The sequence below is a fragment of the Sitophilus oryzae genome, unplaced genomic scaffold, assembly GCF_002938485.1.
Source record: "Sitophilus oryzae breed Bouriz unplaced genomic scaffold, Soryzae_2.0 scaffold_1396_pilon_pilon, whole genome shotgun sequence".
NCBI classification, from domain to species: Eukaryota; Metazoa; Arthropoda; class Insecta; order Coleoptera; family Curculionidae; genus Sitophilus; species Sitophilus oryzae.
The window spans coordinates 2,109,138-2,133,649 of record NW_022146055.1 but is presented as its reverse complement, the minus strand read 5'-3'; the positions used below and the strand labels follow the sequence as shown (position 1 = coordinate 2,133,649).

The 24,512-nt window shown below is 34.0% G+C and overlaps 1 protein-coding gene across 5 annotated transcripts; it reads right to left on the bottom strand.

Annotated features, from left to right (window-relative positions):
* Nucleotides 1-62: 62 nt before the first annotated feature.
* Nucleotides 63-24,416, bottom strand: LOC115875846 (YLP motif-containing protein 1-like). Of its 5 annotated transcripts, XM_030891379.1 has the most exons (11): nt 24,279-24,416; nt 21,186-21,422; nt 18,354-20,226; nt 16,510-16,975; nt 16,369-16,467; nt 14,009-14,324; nt 11,918-12,199; nt 10,781-11,005; nt 7,128-7,179; nt 2,582-2,697; nt 63-819 (listed from the first exon to the last, which is right to left on the bottom strand). In XM_030891379.1, exons 2-11 carry the CDS (start codon nt 21,420-21,422, stop codon nt 661-663), a joined length of 3,825 nt encoding a protein of 1,274 aa, XP_030747239.1. In that variant the 5' UTR covers nt 24,279-24,416; the 3' UTR covers nt 63-660. The 5 variants fall into 5 exon arrangements, with proteins under 5 accessions (XP_030747239.1, XP_030747237.1, XP_030747236.1 ...); XM_030891377.1 differs by having other exon boundaries at nt 16,369-16,975; nt 24,245-24,415; XM_030891376.1 differs by having other exon boundaries at nt 16,369-16,975; nt 24,279-24,414.
* Between the last annotated feature and the right edge of the window lie 96 nt (nt 24,417-24,512).

Genomic DNA, 24,512 nt, shown 5'->3' with positions numbered 1-24,512 from the left:
TGCTGCCGAAGTTTCCGAAATACAGTTCGGACCACCCTGTATATATTTAAAAAAACTCTATATTGAATTTCAAGTTCGTTTATCATCACTTTATTTTTCACAGATCAAATTCAATTACAATATACAAAATCATCAAATTCATCCAGTAATAACTTATAATTGATTCACATTATTTATTTCTAAACCTTCAAAAATATCAGACTTATCCTCTGACCATAATACAGAGAAATTACCACGTGATAAAATAAATTAACATTTAAGCAATAATATTAACGCCACTGTATAGGGTGAATCATTGGTAGAACAAAATTAATTTTCTTATTTATTTGAAGGGTACCTTACCATTCTCTAAAATTATTATACTTTTTGTAGCTCTTACGACAATTCAGATAATGAATTTTGTTCTATCACTGAGTAACCGTGCATATATTTAGCCAATTCAACACAAGAAAATCCCTTTTTCTTAAGCTTGAAACTTTTCAAATTTCTAAAACATAATGATTCATAAACGTCAACTTCTGATCCAGACCAACCCCAATCTCAGATTCAATATAAAAAGCGACAGTTAAATAATAATAAAAATTATAATTTATTAATCTTACTTAACGAGTTCTCTAGCGAAGAATAAACCAACTCCGAAGAATAAAAACTAGGTTGTGTTCAGTATTTGCGCACGCGCTCGATATACTTCGTCTGGATGAGGGCGCTCTCGCCATTCGTAGGATCCATCATCCTGTTCCAGTCTGTGTGGCCGACAACGAAACCAAGCGCTTTCATCTTCTTCTGTTGTTTCTGTTCCTCCAGGTCGGCCCATCGTACCTAAAGAAATCGCCAAGTTAGAATTTATTCAATAACTTACGTGGAACGAAAGTCTTTCGAGTTTAGGCCGTGTCATGTTGAGTTGGAAACTGGACGTTTCCACCTGTATTATAAGAGGCTTTAGAGGTGCGTAGTTAGTGAACGAACTAGTTCCAATGAACTATTCCGACCCCGGAACGAAAGGAAGTAGTTCTCGGTTTTTTAAAAGACTAGTTCCTCAAGACCTATTCCGAGAACCGAGTGTGACAGAGATACAATAATATGCGACGGCGACGGATCGGCTAGCGCCATCGTAGCTCGATACTAGACAAGAATGGGGAGTACCAGCCGTATGTTATCGCTCCCGGGCCGAAAGGAACTAGAGGAACTAAATAAAAGACTAGTTCACGGATGGATTGGCCAGCGCGATCGTAGACCGATGCTAGGCGGAAATGGAGAGGGCTAGCCGTATGTTATCGGTCCGGAACCGAAAGGAACTAATTAAAAGACTAGTTCACAATAGTTCGCTAGTTCACCGATCCGGTCTTGTCTATGGCCGCGGTCGGCGTAATTACCACAGAAAATTGTCGTGGGTACTATTTATAATTTTTAGTTTATTCTTTGAACATTTTTTGGAAATGATCCCTACACGTCTGGTAATATTTCGTACATTATAAAATTATACAGACCATACTATGAATAGTTCCGACTTATAACAAAACCCATAAGCAAGCAACGGGGATGTCAAAGTTAGTCAGGAACTAATGTGAACTAAAGATCTAGTTCAAGGAACTATTTCTCTGGAGAAACTAGAACTAAGGAACTAGTTCCTCAGAATAAACTAGAATTCCCACCTCTAAGAGGCTTATTAATGGAAGGGAAAATAGTAGATCACATTGTACTTTTATTATAAATAAATAATTTCATTATTTTTTTATGATATGATAAGGGCTTAGCCAGTCGCTATACGGTGGTGTTCCGCAACGGTCGGCATCACAAACTAGTTGTGATATGAAAAAGATCCATAGTGTAATGGCGGTCGAAGTAAAAAAGTAGCACTAAATAAATATATCGGACAGGTTTACCGCGCAATTATGAAAACAGCATAACCCTAACCTAAAAATTAACGTTAACAGTATAATTCACGTTAACGAATTAATTTTGCGCCAAATAAAAAATCACGGACACAGGTATACATGTTAATGCGATTTCTCGTTTTAGCCCAACTCTGCCCATTGCAGTCACGAATCTACACATACTAGCACTGCTCACTTTATTTCCGTGGTCTGTACTTTAATGCATACGACCAGTTGACAGACAGAGAGACAAAATGAAGAGCGGCATACAGTCTTGTCGGTTCGTACGAGAAATAAAATAATACATAATAATATAAATAAGCTATTCAATAATCCTCATTTGTGTTAGACAGTTCTTTAAGAATATATAGCAAAGTAGTAAAATAAGTAACTAATTGTGAAAAATAAAGTTCTAGCCCTAGATGCAACATTTTTCGTAAACACCTACTTGTGCGGTTAGAAATTTTGATACAAAATCCGACAATACCGGATAGAAGTATCAACCTAACTTTTATCTCTTTTTAATTCATTTGATTTAAGCTGTCTACATCACTGTCTAACACGTTAAAATCCATTCGTCCAGTTTCGATAAACAGATCGGTATATTTTTATTTAATCTATGGGTAACAAACACAAAAAGAACATCCTGAATTATTTCATAAATTTAGAAAACTGTAAATTTGACGATCATAAACAACTGTATATACCCTTTTCTGTCCTGGTTTGAGCGGTTTGGTGGGTTCTGTCCATTCGTCGTCGAGCTGAAGGTACTCCTCCATGGACTTTGAGGAGCGTATGGGTTTGCTGACGCCGTCAAGTCGGGCTGCAACATAACAATATGCGACCGTTGACTAAAAACTGTATTTACGATGAGGTATATCGACCTTTCAATGTAAAAATATCACTCCAAAATGGTACTAAAATGACCACAAACGAAATGAGTGGAAAATCTTTTTTTGAAATTTTCTTTTTCGTGAAAAACAAAGAAATTGTTTTCCATGAAATAGTCACGTTTTTTTATTAAATTTATTTTTTTTTGACAAAATTAATAAAAAATTCCCACAGAGAAGTAGAGCTAAAAAACTTGTTAATCAATCATGCAACGTTTATTTAAAAGTGGTAGACCAATAATGAATTAAGGAATAAAAATATCTTCATAATTAGACATTTTACACGTTTCAGTCAGATTTATCACTGACGTTATCAAGTGTAAACTAAATCCTAAAACTACTCAGCTTATACAGGGTGTCCCAGGCTGAGCGTGCATTAGAAGTTTCTAGAGAACTACAACAGCTAGCTCATAGATTTTTTGTACATCATAGTTTCACAATGAGATCTATCGATTAAAAATATTTTCAATATGGCTGCACTTCCGGAAATACCGGACGGTGGCAGCAACTTTCTTATTTTAAATGGGTGCCCCCACTTTTTATTATGTACTTAAATTCTCTGTAAAATTTTATGAATATTGATATTAAACACTCTATATCTAACAGTGACTGTTTTTGAGAAAAAAAATATTTAAATTTTTTGAACGAAAAAAACTGCCTGTCAAAAATATGTGTATAGCCTAAACGTCAAATTTAGTGATTACCAGAGCCACTATGCCATAAAGAGAAAAGATGTGGCTATCTATTTCAAAAATTAAATTGTTCGAATGTCATATAATAATGGCCGGAGCTGTCATAGAATTGAGCGAATAAAAAATTATCATAAATCATTTTTTTCAAATGGAAACCCACTTTTTTATTTCGCTAGTGGAAAGGCTTTTCAATTCCTGACTTTTTAATTATACATGTTCCTATACCTAAAATGAATCGCTTTTAAGTTATTTAAGATTTCGTTTTAAAGCGTATATTTTTCTTGATTTTAACCAGTAGCCTATGACTTTAAACATCAAGTGATGTAAAATAATAGATCTGGCCATGTCATATTGAAACGCTTTGTTCAAAAAGCAGCATCATTTTCGAGCTAACTTTGCGCTGTTTTTTTTTCGATCATACGGAATATTATTGATAATATCAACTATACATATATTAGATATAATACGACTAAAGAGCGAAAATACGAGATATATTTTTATAAATACACTTTTTAAATTCTTAAGCAGGCAGTATTTATACTATAGGAAATTCAAATAATTCGTTTTCTGACAGATGGAACTAAATTGTCTGACCGTTTGACACTTAATGTCAAAGGAAGCTAGATAAAATGAAGAAAAATATACGTTTTCAAACTAAATCTTAAATAACTTAAAAACGATTTATTTTAGATATAGGAACATGTATAGTTAAAAAGTAACGAATTAAAAAACCGTTTCATTAGTAAAATAAAAAAAGTGGATTTCCATTTGAAAAAAATGATTTATGATAATTTTTTAATCGCTCATTTCCATGACAGCTACCGCCATTATTATATGACATTTGAACAATTTAATTTTTGAAATAGATAGCCACATGTCTTCTCTTTGTCACAGTGGCTGTGGTAATCATTAAATTTGACTTTTAGGCTATACAAATTTTTTTGACAGGTAGTTTTTTTCGTCCAAAAATTTTAAATATTTTTTTTCTCAAAAAGGGTTAATGTAAGATATAGAGTGTTTAAAATCAATATTCATAGAATTTTACAGAGAATTTAAGTATGTAATAAAAAATGGGGGCACCTATTTAAAATAAGAAAGTTGCTGTCAACTTCCGGTATTTCCGGAAGTGCCGCCATATTGAAAATATTTTAATCGATAGATCTCGTTGTAAAACAATGATGTGCAAAAAATCTCCGATCTAGATATTGTGGTTCTCTAGAAACTTCTAATGCACGCTCAGCCTGGGACACCCTGTATACTAAAGCAAGCCATTCACCTAGATTATTCAGTTCAGATTTACTGCCCATGATGTTTGCTTGATTACATAATGTTTTGACTATTTCTATTTTGATTGCATGAGAATGATTCAACTGTGAAATTACATAAAAATCGTCCCAGTTTGACAATCTCACGCTTAACTACACCCAACTCTGTCACGGACAAATGCCCTAGTATACAGGGTGTCCCAGAAATAAGTGCAAGTATTTTAAGGGGTGGTAGATCTGGTCAAAAGAAACATTTTTTCTCTTTGCCGTTTTTCAAATAACTCCAAAACAACCGAGTTATTTTACTTTGAAAATTTAATTTGCTTAAATTTTGAGAACGGCTTGATCTTTTCGGTATTTTCTTTCATGTAAATTTAATCTACAACCTATGTTGCGATATTATCAAGAAATTATGTTTTTTAACTTAAAACTAAAAAATTTCCAACATTTTTTTCAAAAAATTCCAAATTTTCAATTTTTTTCGCAAATAAAACCTCATAGGCATGTTTCTGATGCCGAAATATACTACCAGTTAAAATATTTGCACTTATTTCTGGGACACCCTGTATAAACTCAGTAGTTTTAGGATTTAAGTTATAGTTAGATAACAGTCATTGATATTATATCTGACTACAACGCTGTGTAAAACTTAAAAAATAAAGACTATGTCAGTTCAAAAAGATATTTCTACCACTTACATTGCAAGGTCAATCTTTACTATAACTATCGCTGAAGTTTTTCAGAGTGGTAGCGTGTCTTAAGTTCTTCTATCCAAAAAATACCTATAGGTGTTTCGCCACTGTAATAACTGTTTTATTTTCTAGACTAGCGTTTACCAGCGACTTCGTTCGCGTCGAATTAATCATTTGTAATGGTGATGTTAAAGCAAAGCAAGAATTTCCATTAACATACAAACTGGATAAAATTTTCTCACATTTATGTCAGCATGAGAAAAAACAATATGGCGATATTATTATATAACTTGGTAATATTTGAGGGGCAGTTTCATCTCGTTGGAATTTGACTTTCGAAAAATCCGTTTACCAAAAATAAGCTTTTTACGTCAAGCAGTTTAAGCAGAATCGTGGTTAATCAATAACCCAACTTTTTGGAACAGCCTGTATGATTTTTTAAAAAAATTCAAAATTTGTAAAAAAAAACAAATAAATTATGCTTGTCCAAGCGTTTTCCCGAAAGACTAACCGTTTTTTAAATAACAAATATTGTAATATTTGAGGGGCGTTTTCACCCTCTTGGAATTTGAGATTCGAGAAACCCCTCCTTATCGAAATCTACACCCCACAGTCAATTCATTTGCCAAAAATCAGCTTTAAACGTCAAGCAGTTTAAGCAGAATCGTGATTACTCAATGGTCATATTTTATTAAACACCCTGTATAAATTAATAAAAAATCTTAAAATATGTAAAACAGCAAAATAAAATATACGTTTTTAAGAGTTTTTCCGAAAAACTCACCGGTTTTTAAATAAAAAATATTTTAATATTTGAGGGATAGTTTCACCCCCTTAGAATTCGAGTTTCGAAAAATCCCTTCTTATCGAACCTCTACACCCTAAAGTCAATCTGTTTTCCAAAAATCAGCTTTTACGTCAAGCGTTTTAAGCAGGATCGTGATTAATCAATGACCAGATTTTTCGAAACACCCTGTATACATTTTTAAAAAATCTTAAAATATGTAAAAAAACAAAACAAAATATCGTGTTTAAGCGTTTTTTCGGAAACTTGACCGTTTTTAAAATAAAAAATATTGTAATATTTGAGGGGTGGTTTCACCCCCTTAGAACTGGAATTTCGAAAAATCCCTTCTTATCGAACCTCTACACCCTAGAATCAACCTGTATGCCAAAATTGAGCTTCTTATGTTGAGTGGTTTGAGCAGGATCGTGATTAATCAGTATGTCAGTCACTTAAGGATTTTATATATTAGTATAGATTTTCTTAGAGTGGAGAAATATCCATAGGACTTTTTGGAGAGATGAATCCGCCACACAGAGATATAGACGTTTGCTTAAGTTCTTGTTAAACATTGATACGACATCAAAAATTATGGGTTATTCCACTCTAACCGTATTTTTTATTTCTTCTACTACTTGCTCTTATTGCTCATGTAAGTCGTAAATTATCAATATACTAATGGAGTTATTATATTATATTACAGATTGTAATGATATAAACAGTGTATATGTATACCAATACAATATTCACAAATATAATAACGCCTCTTAAAATTGGTAAATGAGGATCTTGATACTATGTCCAACAAAAATCATGTGTTATCATAATATGTTGACAAAAATATTTCAATTAATATCAAAATTCCTAGTGATAGACGTTAAAAACTCCCGTAATAAAGTGTTTACTTCCGTTTTATAAGAAGGAACTTACCAAGGTTGTTTATAGAACAGTCGAAAGTGTCCCATTTGCTTCTAATATGGTCCTGTGAAGACTGAATTTTTAGCAATATATCGCAAAACGATCAATGCAATCAATTTTATAAATTATATCTTTTACGTTTTTATGTACCTGTTTGCTAGGGGGCAAAAATCATTAGTTCATTTATGAATTCAGCACAATATCATTAACCCATACATGGAGATACAATTTTATAAAATTGTAAAGGTTGACAATGTTTTCTTTATACCGAGGTCGGCATAAGTCAGGCAACCATTCATCAGGTTATTCATTCTGAAAACGCGTCTATTGGACAAGCAAGTGTTATCTTACATATTATGACACAGAAACAACTGTCTGACGCACGAACATGCTTAGTGGGCGTTGCCAGACTTATGAGCGTTGCCGGACATATTATGCTGATTTTTCGAGAGCGTTGCCTGACTTATACCGATCCCGGTATAAGATGTTTATATGTGTGATGTTTATATATATGATTACACACATTTGAAAAGTTATATTGATTTTTCTATATAATTTCGAAAAGCCACCCACTACTTCCAATGATCTATCAACCCGTACAAATAGTAGTTAGCAAAATAGTTGTTTGACGGAAAACTTGGTCCTCCAAACACAAGCTTTAACACTGGGAATAAAAAACGTCACTGGGTGCTAAATATGTCGAATCTGCAGCAATCCAACTTTAGTACGCCACTGACTAGGAAGTAAGTTGGGCAACGTGTTGACAAATGGGGTAATCAACAAGTATGGTGTGTGTTGATTAATCAACATGTTGGCAAGCATGTTACTTAACATGCTTCCTAGTTTGGCATAACAGCAAAGGTAAGAAAAAACTTTGTAAAACCAAAGTTTCTTCTTCTGCAGATATGACTATTTTGCTGCGATTTCTTCTTTTAGTTTGTCAAGTTATTATACGTAATATTATCTTCTAATGGTTGTTCCTTTCTAAAACAAGTTGTGTGTCAAAATATTGAAAAAAAGGAAAAATCCGGTGAATTTTGCCACATCACAGAGATGTTATATGAACCTTATAATTCATTTCCATAATTACATATGTCTACCGATTTGGTCTTTTTAGAAGTGTGGTCTGGATTTAAGACCGAGAATAATATAAAGCTAAGTTGACACTGGTAGTGAAGCACGATCGTGTCTCACACTTTCGTGAGCTACAAAAGTACCAAAAAGCCATTCGTGAAAAAGAAAAATCGTCCAGCGATCGTAGGCTGTTTACACGGCAAATGTGTCAGTCTTTTATAAAGTTCATTTCGTGGAAGGTTGTACACTAATGTGCCAAATATTACGACATTAAAAGACGAATGAAAATAATTAATTGTGGTATTCATGCCAATATATCTTCACAGAGTTGCCAATATTTACTATTTTACGTCTTTTCATCAGACATTTCTAATTTACTTCCGAGTCATTACTGTATATAAAAATTGAATTTATATTTATTTATTTTAATTATGGTTTTGTTATGCATATGAAGTTAATTTTTATAATCATATACTAAAATATATTAAAAAAATGTAAAAATTAAATATTCGAACTTTTTTTGCAACAAAGATTATAATCGGAAGTCAATCAATATTTTCTAATGTGAGAATAGTGCAAAATATGCCTTTTTTACCTCAACTTCTTCTGCGACTTCTTATTCACTATCGATTTGATATTTGGTTCGTGACATATCTAACACGTTTGATTTGCTTATTCACGATCGTGGCGTCTTTAGTAATGATTCGTTTCTATTCTTCTTTCGCGAATCTACTGTTGACATGAGGCGTGGTCCACCAAAGTGTGGGCCACGATCGTCCTTCACTACCCGTGTCAAACTTAACCAAGCTTAAATGACAGACAGAGTTGACAGACACAGACAAAATCAAATGCGGCATACAGTGTTGCCGGTTTTCACGTTTGTAGGAAAATTTGTGAAGAAAAAAAACTATTTTAAAAACTTTCATGTATACTACTGAAATGAAGATAATATATCTAAGCTAAATATAATTTATTCTATTTGTAGTAAAATCAGTAACTAATTGCGAAAAATAAGGTTCCAACCCTAGATGCAACATTTTCCATAAACGCCTACATGTGCGGTATTGCCGGTTTTTGATGCAAAATCCGGCAATACCGCATAGAAGAAATGTATCAACACAACTTTTATCTCTTTTAAAACATTTTATTTTCCATTAAGCTGCCTACTTCACTGTCTTACACGTTAAAATCCAGATCACACTACTAAAATTACCAACTCGGTATATGCCAGAGGTATAGTTTATATGTGTGTGAAAAACTAGGTAAAAGGTAACTAGCGACATCTCTCAATAATACAGGAAACGACCAAACCCTAATGTCGGATGTGAAGAGGATCTAGAGATGGCTCACTATGGTATAAATTCCACTTTGAATAAGAAGACTAAGGAAGGAGCATAATCCATTCATGCATGGTGGGCGGAAAAAGGACTCTAGGGTGGGGATCCTTTACAGTTCTGTTTAACGATTCATTTGACACATTTGAATTTGATTTGAAATTTTGTGGATTTGTCAGTCTTTACGGAGCTTATTTTATGTTATTTATCATGTATTCTACTACTGATAGTTGTATAAAGGTAGTAAATCTAGATGGAAATTGTGGCAGAACTTAAATTAACAGTGACACTATCGCGATTTATCGAAAAAGACTCTAAAATAGTTGGTTGTGTAGCGTGCGGTAGATGTCGACAAAAATCGAGTGAAATAATGGAACAACTTTTCGCTAGTGCTAGTTACAACTATATAATATACACATACGTGTAGTAAACCGATCATTTATGAAATTCACTTAAATTAACTAATTATATATGGTTTCTTGCATTTTTGCTTTTATTTACTACTTGTCAAAGATTAGATGTCAAAGAATTTAGATACGTCAATTTGACTTACCTGCTTCAGTAGTGTATCGGATGTTTGTGTTAATAAATAATTATTAAAACTTATCTATTTTTATTATAATAATATGTTTTTATAACAATTTTAATAACTACCAACATTTATTCACAACGTAAAATAAAAAAAAATAATGAGTCTACCCCACGTCTACCCTACATCATAGTTTTTCGTTTTTTAAATAAAATTAGAACGGCACTGATAAACAGGAATTTAAGTCGGCCATATTTGAGTCCCATCGCGGTGGACCTAAGATTTTTGATATGCTCGTTCATTAGTCTTCTTATTCAAAGAAATTCCAGAACAAACAAGTGCCATCTGTGGGTACATGCGGAAAAAGTGACATTTTGAATAAACTTCGAAGGATCGGAAGTGGTTGTAAAGAAAATAGTCGTTATTGTAACTTGTAATTTTTAGTGTTCTTAAGTAGTGTATTGCAGTGTTTAGCTATTTAATAAATAATTTAAGTGTGCTGTCGCGTGTCAAACCAAACCAAAACCGAACATGTATACAAAACATCTTATATAAAGCATAAGTTTGAAAAATTGTCAACCAATATTTGTAAATTCTTCACATACAAATAACTCGGATAACATAAAACAAATATTTAAGTTAATATTAAACCACCTCATTTTTCGAGATTACATAAATGTATAGCAAAAAAGTTATTGTTTCTCCACCTATGTCGGCCTAGGGCTTACCTCCACCTCTTCCTCGCGTCCATTGTCCTCCTGTTCAACTTCCTCCATCTCTACCTCCGTAATGGCGCTGAAACTCTCCAAGAATGTGGTAGGGTCTATGCTGGGATGATGTTGCGGAGTTGGTTCCCATCCGGCTATGCAATCCTCAATATCCTTCTCGTTACGGTTATGGATGTTACGACGGAAGCATAGTTGAGGATCGAGGTCCAGTTCACAGATATATACCTAAAATTCCGTAGACTCCTCTTTTTAAAAAGGAAAATGTTGCTAAACATGGATTCTACAATATCGTCACTTACACAAATCGTTGACGATACAATTTTAACATCAGGCAAAACATATACAAGCGATATCAAATAAACTTTTAGTTACGTCATCGAGGGCGCCATTATTAAATTAGTTATTGCCAACAACCAGCGCCGCGCCGCGCCGGGCTGGCTAATTGGTATTTAAGTTTCCAGCTGGCGATTCAGGTGGAAGCTGTGCTGTAAAAATGTCAAGTTGCCATATTTATTTTCTGATATTTTCATTCGTTTTGACAGTTTAGTTTTGAATTACGAGTTTTGGGTTTAAGTCATATTTTAAGGTCAAAAACATTTACTAGTAGATCTTGTAGTCGAAAATTGTTCCTTTTACAACAGCTTATAGCGCGAAGTGTACAAAATACCGAAGTGTACAAAATACACTTTTTTTTGAACGGGAACGCAATAATAATGGCCCTTTATGTCCCTTATGCTGTAGCCCTTGTGCTGGTGCGAGGTGAGTTTCGTTGATATAAATAATAAATGTGTACATATTTATAATTAAATTTTAAATAAAAATTAATTTTTGTTTCCTAAAATAATCTGATAAAGGATAATATGTAAAAGTCAGCTACGCTGTGCCGGTGAAGCTTAATCACGTGACTAAAACTTTATTTGGTATAATCTATAGGTTGCAAAATATACTATATTTCTGTGCAACTATTAAAAAGCATAAGGCCAAGTAAAGTAATTAAGAAGGAACCCAAAAATGAAATACAACAGAGTGTTACCCTAACCTACATGCTCACACTTTTTGAAACACCCTGTATAATTTAACATATTTTACTGCGTCAATCGTGTATCACACAATGAAGTTGCTTCAACAACCACTTACCTGAAAACCGCTCTGTTTAGCAAAACTCCACATCTCGCCAAAGTTTTTCACTTTTTGATTAACGTTATCCACCACTATAAAGTTAAAGTAACCGTCTGTGATGGTTTTCTTGAAGGATTTGATCAGAGACATCCGGTACGTTTCCTCCATTTCTGCCTCGTATTCGTAGACCATCTCTTTGATTTTTACTATTTTTCCATCTTGCATAACATCTTTTTCGTGTTCTACCATGAAATAATCATCTAGGGATAAAATTCTAGGTGCGGAACCACCATTTTCAACCTAATAAACATATATTCCATGTTAAAAAAATTTATCGTTTTGCAATACACATTCAAGCTAATGATTTTAGACGTATTCTTTTTTTTCTCAAAAACTATATGTATTAGAGATTGGCTAAAAAAATATACAGGGTGGTCCGAATTGAATAATGATAATTAAACTAATGCAAGTTTTTTTTAAAGTTTCATTTTTATTTCGATCTTTATGCTAAAGTCGATATTTGGATGAAAATTAGTGCCTGGGTTTTTTTTTACATGAGAAATTTGACTTCGATGTCAATTTTAGATCTTATGTCAATAGTAATTTGTAGGGGGCGCCACCTACGTATTTTTAACTTGTAAAGTGGAGTTTAATCACGAATATGCGTATTTTAAGTCTAAAAAATGTAAAGTACTTAAAAAAGCCGACGCTTTGTACCGCTTCTTCCTACAAAACCGTGCCGTAAAATAGCGGCCGTTTTTGCCAACGATGGACAGCCGCTTTGAAAATGAATATTATTCTAATAAAATATTAAATACGGTGCGTTAAAATACTGCCGCTTTTCGCTTTGAAGCAGATCAGATCAAATATAAAACACTAGAATCACTGTACTGGAGCACCGTCAAAAATCGTGCTTGCAATATCCCCAAGTACAGAACGGCCGCTTCAGAAAATACGATGTGTATTTTTTGAACACACCCCGGTTTGCAAGTCCACACACGTTTTTTTGCCATGTAGCTAGCAGCGGCGAGACTTCCATTGATGTGGATGATGCGTCGCAGCCCTTCAAAATATTGTAGTCCGTTTTTACTTAAAAAAGTCACTGAGATTTCCTATAATAAATTAAAATCCTCAGTAAATGTATTCAAATATTTAAATTAATTTCAATTATTTAATGTGTGTATGGGTCGAGTTTTATAGACCAAACCAAACCAAACCAAACGCTAAAGCCTACGCTAAACGCTAAAAATAAAAAAATCTCGACAGCGCGATGATGCGACTGTCCTCGTTACATCTTGGACGCCGCCGAACGCGAGCCGAGGTTAGCGAACTTTCCGGCCGCGATTACGTCTTCCGTTTGCTGTTTTAATCGGTGGTTGAAGCGGTTTTTTAAACACATCTCGATCGCAATATAAAATAAAAATAGCGCAGCACCTCGCGATGGCCGATTCTGAATGCGGCTATAAAATAGAAATAATTTTGCAATCATCCTTCAAGTTCTATGGTGTATACAGAAAAATTAAAATTTACCTCCAAAACGAATTTTTCTGAATATTAATACTAAACTAAAATCGTGTATTCCTCATTTTAGGGAAAATATTTATAAAAGTAAACACTGGCTATGTAGTTGTAAGAAGGTTGTCAGACACACAATAAACTTTTTTGTTGGTCTTGTCTACTATTTATATTAACAGATACTTCACAGCTTTGTTTTTTACCTAAATTGGTTTAATTATTTGTTTAACCTGTTAGATTTTTGTATATTTTATTTTTGTAACTTCAGAATTGAAGACTTTAAATAAAAAAAGAAAAAACTTGATTGTGTTGGTAAAATATTAATTGCAGTTATTTATTACATTCCCTTGTACTGACGCCACGTTACGCCGTTAGTAGCTAGTCTCAACTTACAACAGCCCTTTTGCGGTGCCGCTTTGTAGGAAACCGAAACTTAAGGTATTTTGTGGCTAATTCAATACTCAAAGTGTAAAAAAATATAATGTAACCTATCTTCATAGTGCTGTTACAAATTAAGAGAAAAATTGAACGAAAGACAGAATTAAAATAAAAGCAGTGAAAAATCGCTGGATTACGCTTATCAGTTAAAATTACCTCTCTATCCTTTATAAGTTTGGCCAAATAAGTCTTGCCACTGCCCGGAGGACCCCTCAATATTATAACTATTTTTGAAGGTCGGTTGAAACGTCCTGGAATATTAATCAACTCCTCCAAAGTCGTGTTTCGAGGAGCTACTGCCTGAGGTTCCACAATCTTTTTCTCGGGGGAGCTGCTAAAGGGTCTAGAGGGTGGATTCTTGCTTCTTTTGTCATTCCAGTCTTGATTCTTATTTGTTTCGTCATTCCACTCGTCATCAGACAATTCTTCCAAATCCAGAGGTTTCGAGCTAGGCGGTTCGAAGCGCAGAGCTCTGTAGCGACGATTACAATAAATTTATATTTTTGATACTCCTACAATCTTTGCATCAGTAGTTACTACAGTCTGAAGTTTCTGACCTCGCCATGTATATGCATGCAACAAAATCTCTGTATAGTCTATATCCATTGACAAAAGCCTTGACAGTGATAGATATGTCTGGCATTTGAATATCAAAGTAACATAGATAAATGAAACAAGTTTAGATTGGAAAGCCCGTCAAAGTTTTGGGTCGCGACCGTTGTACGCGATCTGGCGCTGCTATAGCGGTTGCTAAGAACAACCGCAAACAAAAACAGAAATAATTTTCTCTTGTCCATATCTTTTGTCAAAGTCAGAATCTTCAAAAATTATAAAATCTTTCAAAATCTAAACCGCTCTCATTGAAAAAAATCCCAAAGTGTTTGTAGCGTACATTTTCACAGTAATTATTGCTATCTTGCGAGTTTAATTTAAGTTTTATTTACTCCAACCCGTGATAATTGTGAAAAAGTGGCATTAAAAACTTAAAAAGCTGTGCTGTGAACTGTGAACTGCAAAAACCATCGTGGATCGTGGCATAACGTCGGTTTCCAATGTTTCATAGGTATTTCATACATGTCCTTATATAAAATAAAGTGTGTTGTATGCAACACATTGTATATTATTTATAAAATTAAAAGAAAATAATAACAAATTTGAATAAATAATTTTTGGCGATATAATTCCGGGAAAAACCGAACCACCCCGAAATTTTCAAAAACTTTGGGTCGCGACCGTTGCAAGAATAGCGCCAAATAGTATTTACATTGTCCTTATGGGCACTTTTCAATCTAAACTTGTTTCATTTATCTATGCAAAGTAATTTATTTTATTTTACAAAGAAATAAGTTGGTACAGTTTTAATGCAAAACGGGAAATTAATATATTTGAAATTTTAGTGATAAATGATTACTTCAAAATATAAAAAACTGTATTAATCCTCAAACAATCTAATTGAGTTATTTTTTTATAGAAAAATAGTTTAGGGTTGTGTGTTAATAGAAAATAAACAAAGATGTGTTAAACATCTTTTGACCTTATCTCTCTACAGTACTAAAAACTATTATTATTTTACCTATCGTGTGATGTCTTTATTTCACAAATACTCCAGTTTTTAGTACCATATACGAGAGGGTATACAAACTTTACTGGTGGCTAAAAAATAACCTTTTTAACAAGAGTTTGACAAGTTTCAAAAATGTTAAGTCTATGCTGTGCTTTCTATCTCTGTTATAGATGGTTGCTCGATAGTGACTCATTCTATTGTTTATTTATGACCGTTATTTTTTGAACCCATTTCGAGCCTAACCACACAACCGAGATCGACTGACACACCCCAAAAAACCGTTATATGTGAAAAAAGCGAAAAACTGTTACTTACCAACTCTGCTATGTATCGCTTAAATTCTGACAAAATTGTAGAGTACGCGCAGCTTACCTTGCCTACCCCGACGAGCCGCCACTGGTGATATCAACTACGCGGTATTAAAACTAATTTGGTTCTTTTGTAAACAGACTATACAAGAATATAGGTCATCTTGGCGGTAAAATGCCATATTGACAATACATCCAGTTTTTTCGAAACTACTAATGATGGGATGGCGTAAAGGAGACTATTACCACAGATTAGGTATCCTATAAGTATACAGATAAAAATCTTGTCCCTAATTCGTGGTACGAAAATTGTTTTTTATAACGATGAGCAAACGAGTAAAATTTCCTGTGCGCAAAAATAAACTCGCGTTTAAACAGCGTAATAACTGGGCCGGCCACAAGGCCAGTCAGGCGCTATCCCCAATTTTAGAGGCCATAAGTGGGCGGGCCATGTGCGCAAACTAGTAACCTAACTAGTGCGCGACTCCGAAAATTGGAACCACGAAAAACAATGTTTTTGACTATAAGTTTATGATCTGTATAATCTGTGATATTACTGTATTTAAAAAAATAAATGTTTTGTATGACTCCGAGGTCGGAAACTTTACGCACTAACTAGTACTACTATTATCTACAACCCTTACCTATTATTATCACTGATTGGTTTCTTCTCTTTACTGTTCCATGGAGTTGAATTCCTCGAACTATCCGAATACCTCCTATTAAAATCATCCCTGTTTGGCCTGTTTCCACTAAAAGACCTTTCCGGCTCATCCCTGTTTAGCCTGTTTCCACTAAAAGACCTTTCCGGTTCATCCCTGTTTGGCCTGTTTCCACTAAAAGACCTTTCCGGTTCATCCCTGTTTGGTCTGTTTCCACTAAAAGACCGTTCCGGTTCATCCCTGTTTGGCCTGTTTCCACTAAAAGACCTTTCCGGCTCATCTCTGTTTGGTCTGTTTCCACTAAAAGATCTTTCCGGTTCCTCTCTGCCTGGCCTGTTTCCCCCAATAGGTCTTTCTAGTGTGTCAATTCTAGTATCCCTCTCTCTAATGTCAACGGGATTTTTTGGTGGGTAGTTGAAATCCCTTTCAAATGAACCAGGGAACCTATTATTCCCCAAAGGATCAAACTGTCTGATGTTTCTCAAGGAACCGTACAGCCAGGTTGGTCTCTGAGGATATGGGATGCGATTGACGTTTTTATGACGGTAGTCGAACTTCCGGATTGGTTCCAGAATAACTTCAGGCTCAGCTAAAATAGGCAAAACAATTGTTAATAATGTTTTTTTCTGGATACCTATGAATATCAATTAAAAATAATACCCCTGCGATCGGTGTGGCGTTTTTTTACAAAGGACAATTATACAAAAAAAAATCGGTAGCCAGTTAAGTTGGAAAATATTTATACTAAAATTTATGTAGGGGTGGGGGTAGTTTCACCCTTCCCTTACTTTTTCTTGATTTTTGTCTTGAAGTCTCACGTTAAAGGACTTAGCAAAACATAGGCACCCCAAATCTCATTCAAATAGGAATAACGGTTCTTAAAATGTTTGAGAAAATGTGTTTCATGTGGTGTTTATTTTTTTTAAAGTTTGATGCCCTCTAGCGGACAAACGAAGCACTTTTGTATAGAGGTAATTTGCGTCCAAGGGACTTATTTTGATTCCAAAAATATGTAGTAGTTCTATGTTCACGAAATATTGAGACACCCTGTATAGTAAACGTTAATGTACAGGGTTATCATTTTAGTTTGACACACTTTTAAAAGCTTATAACTTTTTTGTTTGTTGGGTTAAAGCAGTCATTCAAAAAACATGTAGCAGTTTCAGCCAAGTTTTTGCGAGTGTTGTCAAAAATGACAGTAGGTGTCACATGTCAGATTTTTAAAACTAAAAAAAACTTTTTAAATGGGACACCCTGTATATTAGTAGCGCATTAGATAGTCCCCTTTTCTCCGAATTCAAAAATGTATCACACATGTGCATTCTTCTTAATTTCTTTCAAGATCGACAAAAGCATGTAAAAACAACTAACTAACTAACCTATAACTGTTCTTAATTCTATAGCTAGTTATTGTTATTGTTATGTCAGTATTAATAAAATTGTTTGTTCGTTAATGTGTTGTGCTTCATTGATAAGGCAAACTAACAAACATAATTTGGAAACAAAACCATTTATAATTATCTTGATTCTTCTAATTAATTGTTTTTACATGCTTTTGTCAATCTTGAATGAAATTAAGAAGAAGAATGCACATGTGTGATACATTTTTGAATTCGGAGAAAAGGGGACTACCTAATGCGCTACTAATATACAATGTGTCCCATTTAAAAAGTTTTTTTTTAGTTTTAAAAATCTGACGTGACACCTACTGTCGTTTTGACAACACTCGCAAAAACTTGGCTGAAACTGCTACAACATGTTTTTTGAATGAATGCTTTAACCCAACAAACAAAAAAGTTATAAGCTTTTAAAAGTGTGTCAAACTAAAATGATAACCCTGTACACCTAGACAATACGTTTTAAAAATTATAACTTACATATGGAACATTACACGTTAAGTAAAAGCTTGTTATAAAAATTAATCTTAAAAAATAACATAAATTTAATTCAAAAACACATTTACTTACGTTCTTTTAAAGGTTTGTGCTCGTAGTCCACCACAAGTTGCGGTACAAATAATGGCTCTTCTTCAACCACCGGAGGTGGTTCTTCCTGCACAGGCTTCACAGGTTCGGGATTATCATAACCCTGATTATTATCATCATAACCCTGGTTGTTATCATTATAACCCTGATTATTATCATCATAACCCTGATTATTATCAGCATAACCTTGATTGTTATCATCATAACCCCGATTATTATCATCCTCCTCAAACATATTATGGTACTTATCATATTCGTCATCTTCATTCCAATTCTCGTCTTCCCTAGGTTCAGCTCCATAGTAATTTCCTTCATTATACTCGTCATACTGCTCGTCATAATTATAACCTCTCCCCCTCTGATTAAAACCGCCCCTGTTACCTTCAAAATCTCTAGAAAACTTCTGATTATTATCAAAACTGTTGTTCCTACCGAAATTCTGACTCCTTCTGTCATCTCCGAAGTTTGACAGACGATTTGGTGGTTCATTGGATCTAAAATTACTCGGAGGAGGCTCATTAAAGTTGTTCTGGTTAATTCCGTTTCCTCTAAACCGATCATTTGGATTAAAATTACCTCTAAATCCTTGATTAGGATTCCCATCAAAACTATTTGCATTTCCCCTAAACCTATTGTCATTACCGAGGTTAGGAGGAGGGTGAGGTTCAAAATTCCTCTCATTACCTCTAAATCTATCATTTTCAAAATTCCTAGGTTGATTAAACCTGTCATTTTGACCACCAAACTTCTCATAACCTCCACTAAACCTTGAACCCTCCTGATCGCTGGCGAAACTCATCTGAGTTTGATCGTCAAAATTATTTACAGTCTCTGCTTTATTGGGCTGTAGCTGTTCTTCGGACGAAGGTTTTTTTTGAGACACCATAGATAGCATGTTCATGAGTTTAGGATCGCCTAAAATTGTATTAATTCCTTTGGAAATTGCATCAAAGTCAGGTTTCTTTGGTGAAGGTGGTTTCTCGTCAGGTATGTCTTCTTTAACTAGATCTAATCCAGGGATACCTCCCTCTGCTGAAGGTGAGGAAGGTTGTAAAAAGCTTGATTTAGTTTCACCTTCAATTATTAAAGAATCTCCTTTATTTGCTTTAAAAGCCAGAGGTTCATTGTTTTGAGTTGGAGGAGGTTTAGAAAAAACATCTGGAGCCAATGGAATCGAAGGTGGAGGCTTTGACATCAAGTTTGTTGGAGGTGGTTCATTGAAAACTTGAGGAATTGCCGTTGAAGTTGGTTTGGGAGATACAGAAGCCTGTAAAGCTAGTCTTTTCTTCCTCATTTGTTCTCTCCTGTCCAAAAGAGAGTTTCTCCATGATTCCCACTTCTTTTCATACTCCATAAACTGAGTTTGATCAGGATGATTCGCGTTTTGGTCTTTCCATTTATTAAACTGCGCCTCCCATGCTGCGAACTCTTTATCGAACTTTTTCTCCGCCTCTGTAAGTTCCTCCAAGTTAACAGCGACTTTCTGCGCATGAGTTTGAACTGGAGGTTGTACAGGAGCAGGAACAGGTTTATTCCATTGAGCTGGATTATCCAATAAAGGTCTTTTAGCAGTTTCAGGCTGTTCAGACCCTTGGGTTTGACTGTAGGTTCTTTTGTTGGTATTGGACCACTGCGGCTTGGTCTGAGCATGAGTGGGAGGGGCTGTGGTGTATTGTTGGGCTGGTGGGGGTACTGTCATGTAGCCAGAGGGTTGCTGAGGGCGCTGAACGGAGTCTTCTGGTGGTGGGGGTGGAGGAGGCTTTGCTTCGTTCGGTGGAGGTGGAGGTACAGAAGTGTTTGTGTCCATTAGAGGCGGGGGAGGATTAGTAGTCATCGCGTTCATCGATTTGTTATACTGGAATAGAATATTCACAAAATTTATCAAAAATATACATTAAAGATTATACACCTATAATAAATAATAATGCATAATTTCTGTGGTTAGAGCACTCATTTTAATTTTTTTCGACCTTTGAAATTGACACGAAAATTGAAATTATGATGTTCCCTCTTTTTAGAAAGGTTTTTTAGAAACTAGGTGTGAACGGTTCAACTATCAAAAAAAATTTTAGTTGCTTAAAGTTTAAATACGACGGAATTATAGGCTAATGTGTTAGATTATTTTTTGACACTAAAAGAATTTCTAACTTCCATTGTCTTTATTTATTTTGCTAACACAACGTTCTGAACGTGAACTAATAAATTCATTTGCAGAGGAGGAGGAATCATAAACCCTTCTATCTATTTCATTATCAAGATACAACTGTAAACACAGCCTACACGTGAGAGTGATAAGTACAAATTAAAATAGTCTGTTAAACAAAACCTCAGTGGTCCGACTTGTTACCTAACGTAAAATAATTGATATCTAAGTAAAGTCTGTAAAACTATTGTTCAATGTTACATCGCAGAATATATTCTCATGCTCATTCTTTCATGTAAAAATGACATAAACCAGACTGTAGACGTCACTACGGTATTTCATAGTATCGTAGTTTCGTGTCAACACCCTGTTGACAGATATCGATCAGTCTCAAAATGAAAAAACCATTTGCGCCGTCAAACAAAAATCATTATAAAATAAACAGTTACAGTGGAGACATTTTCTAAACACCAGAAGGACAGTAAGATACGTACAAAAAAACAGTATCTTTTTTCATTCTAATCAAAACAGAGAACGACAAGCATGATAACTGCAAGTACCAATCTTCAGACCTTTTACAAAGGTGAGTACTTGCCTATATCCTACTAGGATTTGCTACATATTTTATTACATTTCTGGTCTATATATCTCTACCATATATGATCAAATACCTCTGCTCCATATTGCTGATGCCATTGTTGATATTGCTGTTGCCACTGAGCCCATTGCTGCCAATTCTGCTGCTGCATCTGAGCCCACTGATCCTGGTTGTAATGTAAAGCGGTACTAGCTGCAGGTGCGATCATTTGAGTCGGAGCAATACCTGGCAACACCGCTGATTGAATTGGAGGTGCCGATACGACACCCGGAAGTGCAGTTCCGGGTGTGGGCCACCCTGACCAGGACATCTGGAATTGAAAATATAAATAATATTGGTCCAATTTAAAGTAGAGTGTCCCCATTTTGTTGCAGTCATTTTTTTTTTTACAAACTTTGTCTCGATATGTTGTTGATTTCGGACTCCTTGACAAAAAGAAACGCAATTTTATTAATTGTCTTAATCTAAGTCTAATAACATTTAAAAAAATGTAATGTCATTAACTGACCAACAAGTTAAATAAGTACTCTATAAAAATATGAAAAAAAATTAAATAAATAAGTTATTAATAAAATTATATAATAATAAATAATAATTAATTTTATTATATTTAGTTATTAATTTAACTTAAATTTTATTAATTGTGATTAATAAAACTGCTTCTCTTGAACCATTTCGTGATCTCATCAAGGAGATCAAAATCGACAATCTACAAAGATACAACTGTTAATCGGCAATAAACGGCCTACATAATTTTGCTAACAACAGAAAAAAAGCCAATGGCGCACAAGTTTGTTTTTACAAAAATATTCCAGTGATAACCCATATGCACGTCCCTGATGAATCTGTAGACAATTTTAGCATTACAATATGTAGCACTTTTAGTAACTTTTACCACCAAAATTTTATTCAAAACACTAAAAGCCGTTGGAAGAAAATCAGAGTAAATTGAAAAAAAAAATTAAAACTAACCCCCTGTCGCTACAAAACAAAGCAGAATCGGACCTATGTTGATATAAAAAATAAATCGTATTTTTGAAGAATCTCCCCACGAGAGATAGGGCACATGCTTTAAAATTTAAAACTATTTTTATTTTTATTATTATTTTAATTTTTAAAATAGCAGCGTTTTTTATCATTGAATTGCTTTTCTAAAAATGCCTCTATTATTTGAAAAAGCGGTTGATATCGCTGCCAAGTCCAAATTTAATCTAAGCAGCCCGCACTACTGTTCATAGGACTTTGAGAGAAGAAAAGCAAGTAACTTATAACAATAGATTGTTAAAAACACAATGCCCAAGTCTCTGGCAATTAACCTGGTACTAATTTGGGGATCAAACTGCACATATGCCAAAACATTGTTTTTACATCATTCTGCTTTTTCTTTCCGTTTCTTTCTGTTTATCCTGTTTTAACTTCAGTTTGATCACTACCAATATCATCATAGATAAACAGGGCAATGATTACTTCCTGTTGTACGAAAAGGGCAAGCCAAGCGATTAAACATTCTACTGTCATAACAGTGTCTTTAGGATATAAAGCCTTGAAGTAATTGCTATCAACTGCTTCTTGCATAGACCACTTATAATTTACTTTATTTCTACCCCTCTGATATGTGTATAAAAAACTGATAATATAAGTATAAATCTGTCCAACAAGTCAGGGAAAATTTCAACATGACATCCAAAAAATTGGTCAAGTGCGAGTCGGACTCGCGCACGAAGGGTTCCGTACCATTCATTATCTATACAACATTAGACCCTATATTATTATAAACTTTTTTTCTGAATTAGCTGAAATTTTGAATGCGCGTATAAGTAATTTAAAAAAAAATGAAGAAACGCATTACTAAAAATTGTATTAATCAATAATAAATATGTAAAAAGTAAAAATAAATATGTAAAAATTAAAAAAAAACGATTAAAAAAAAGTCGCCTTGACTAGGATTCGAACCTGCCTTACTACGGCTCCAACGTCATAGCAGCGTAAAGTCCTAACGCCTAACCAGGCGGCCACTTGAAAGATTCTATGTAAAATTCTTACTTAAAAGATAATGTTTAGTGAAAGTACTTTTTTATTTATAAACATTTATTTAATTCTGTTTTTAGTATTTGTTCTTATAGCGGCAACATAGATACATTTTATCTGTAAAAATTTCAACTGTCTAGCTATAACGGTTCATAAGATAGAGCTTTGTGACAGACGGACGGACCGACAGCGAAGTCTTAGTAATAGGGTTCCCATTTTTACCCTTTGGGTATGGAACCCTAAAAATGAGAGAAAATTCAATTTAATTTTTAAAATGACAGACAGCTGTCACTGTCACAGGACAGACTATAGTAACTTCAAAACTATTAATTTATTCTTGGTTTTAATTGATAATTAAATCAATATAATATTAATTATAACAAACATACTAGTAATTGGTAATGGTAATCAATAAAGTTGGTAGTTGTAACTCTCTCTGAAATGCCTTTGAAACATAATTGCAACAACTGTGGCTTAGTAACATAATATCAATAATTATATCAATAAATAGTATATCATACAAATTAAATTATCCAATCTGTTTCATAATCAAAAAAGATATCTTCAATTCTCCACAAATTCAGTTGTCACTGTCATTCAATTAGGAAGAATAGTTATAACAATAAGACTGTCAATGATTTCAAATTATTATTATTTTCTATTATATTTACTTTAAAATTATTCCTACTGGTGAAAGAAGGTATGTCTGTAGTCTGTATAGGTACAACAAAGAGATACATGACAGGAACAGTCATCTGTCAGTTTAATACACAGGTAAATTGTATTTTTTGCCATATAATATCTTGGACGTAGTCTGTCGAAATATTCCCGGCTCGTTAAACAGACTACTTCTGTCCTAATGTTTATTGAGTCGGGCTTGCTACAAAAATATACTTGCTCACCTACACAACTAGCTTTTATATAAATTTTCGCCTACTATTGGCTTTTATCTGTTTAAAAACTATAAAAAGGATATTTAATTTTGCAATATCTTTCTCCCTAGTACAGAAAATTTCCAATTAATTACCTAGAATAATAAGAAACACATTGGCTGGACGCCCTATGCCGCTGTTGTTTTTAAGACAAATCAATGATGTAACCAACCTGGTTTCTCTAAAAATTGAAGATTAGTAGTTACCTCTATCGGAAATATTCACTTTCTTGATAAAATCTCCTGTTTGTGATCAGTTATAAGAACATTTAAAAATATAGTTTGGATTAAAATATCAATCCACCATCAATAAATGACACTAATGACAAATGCCAAATTTGGTTGTGTTCGGTTGTGGGTTGTGGCACCATTGTCCTATTGTGGATGTATTGTGGTAGTACTGCCAATGTTGAGCCAATGTATGCCAATGGTAGAAAAATT

Excerpts from the sequence above, each read along its gene's own strand:
- LOC115875846 (XM_030891377.1), bottom strand. The coding sequence starts at position 21,422 with ATGTCCTGGTCAGGGTGGCCCACACCCGGAACTGCACTTCCGGGTGTC. Across the intron at positions 14,325-16,368 it reads CCAATCAGTGATAATAATAG|AGCTCTGCGCTTCGAACCGC; the intron begins GTAAGGGTTGTA and ends TCGTCGCTACAG. Across the intron at positions 820-2,581 it reads TCAAACCAGGACAGAAAAGG|GTACGATGGGCCGACCTGGA; the intron begins GTATATACAGTT and ends CGATTTCTTTAG.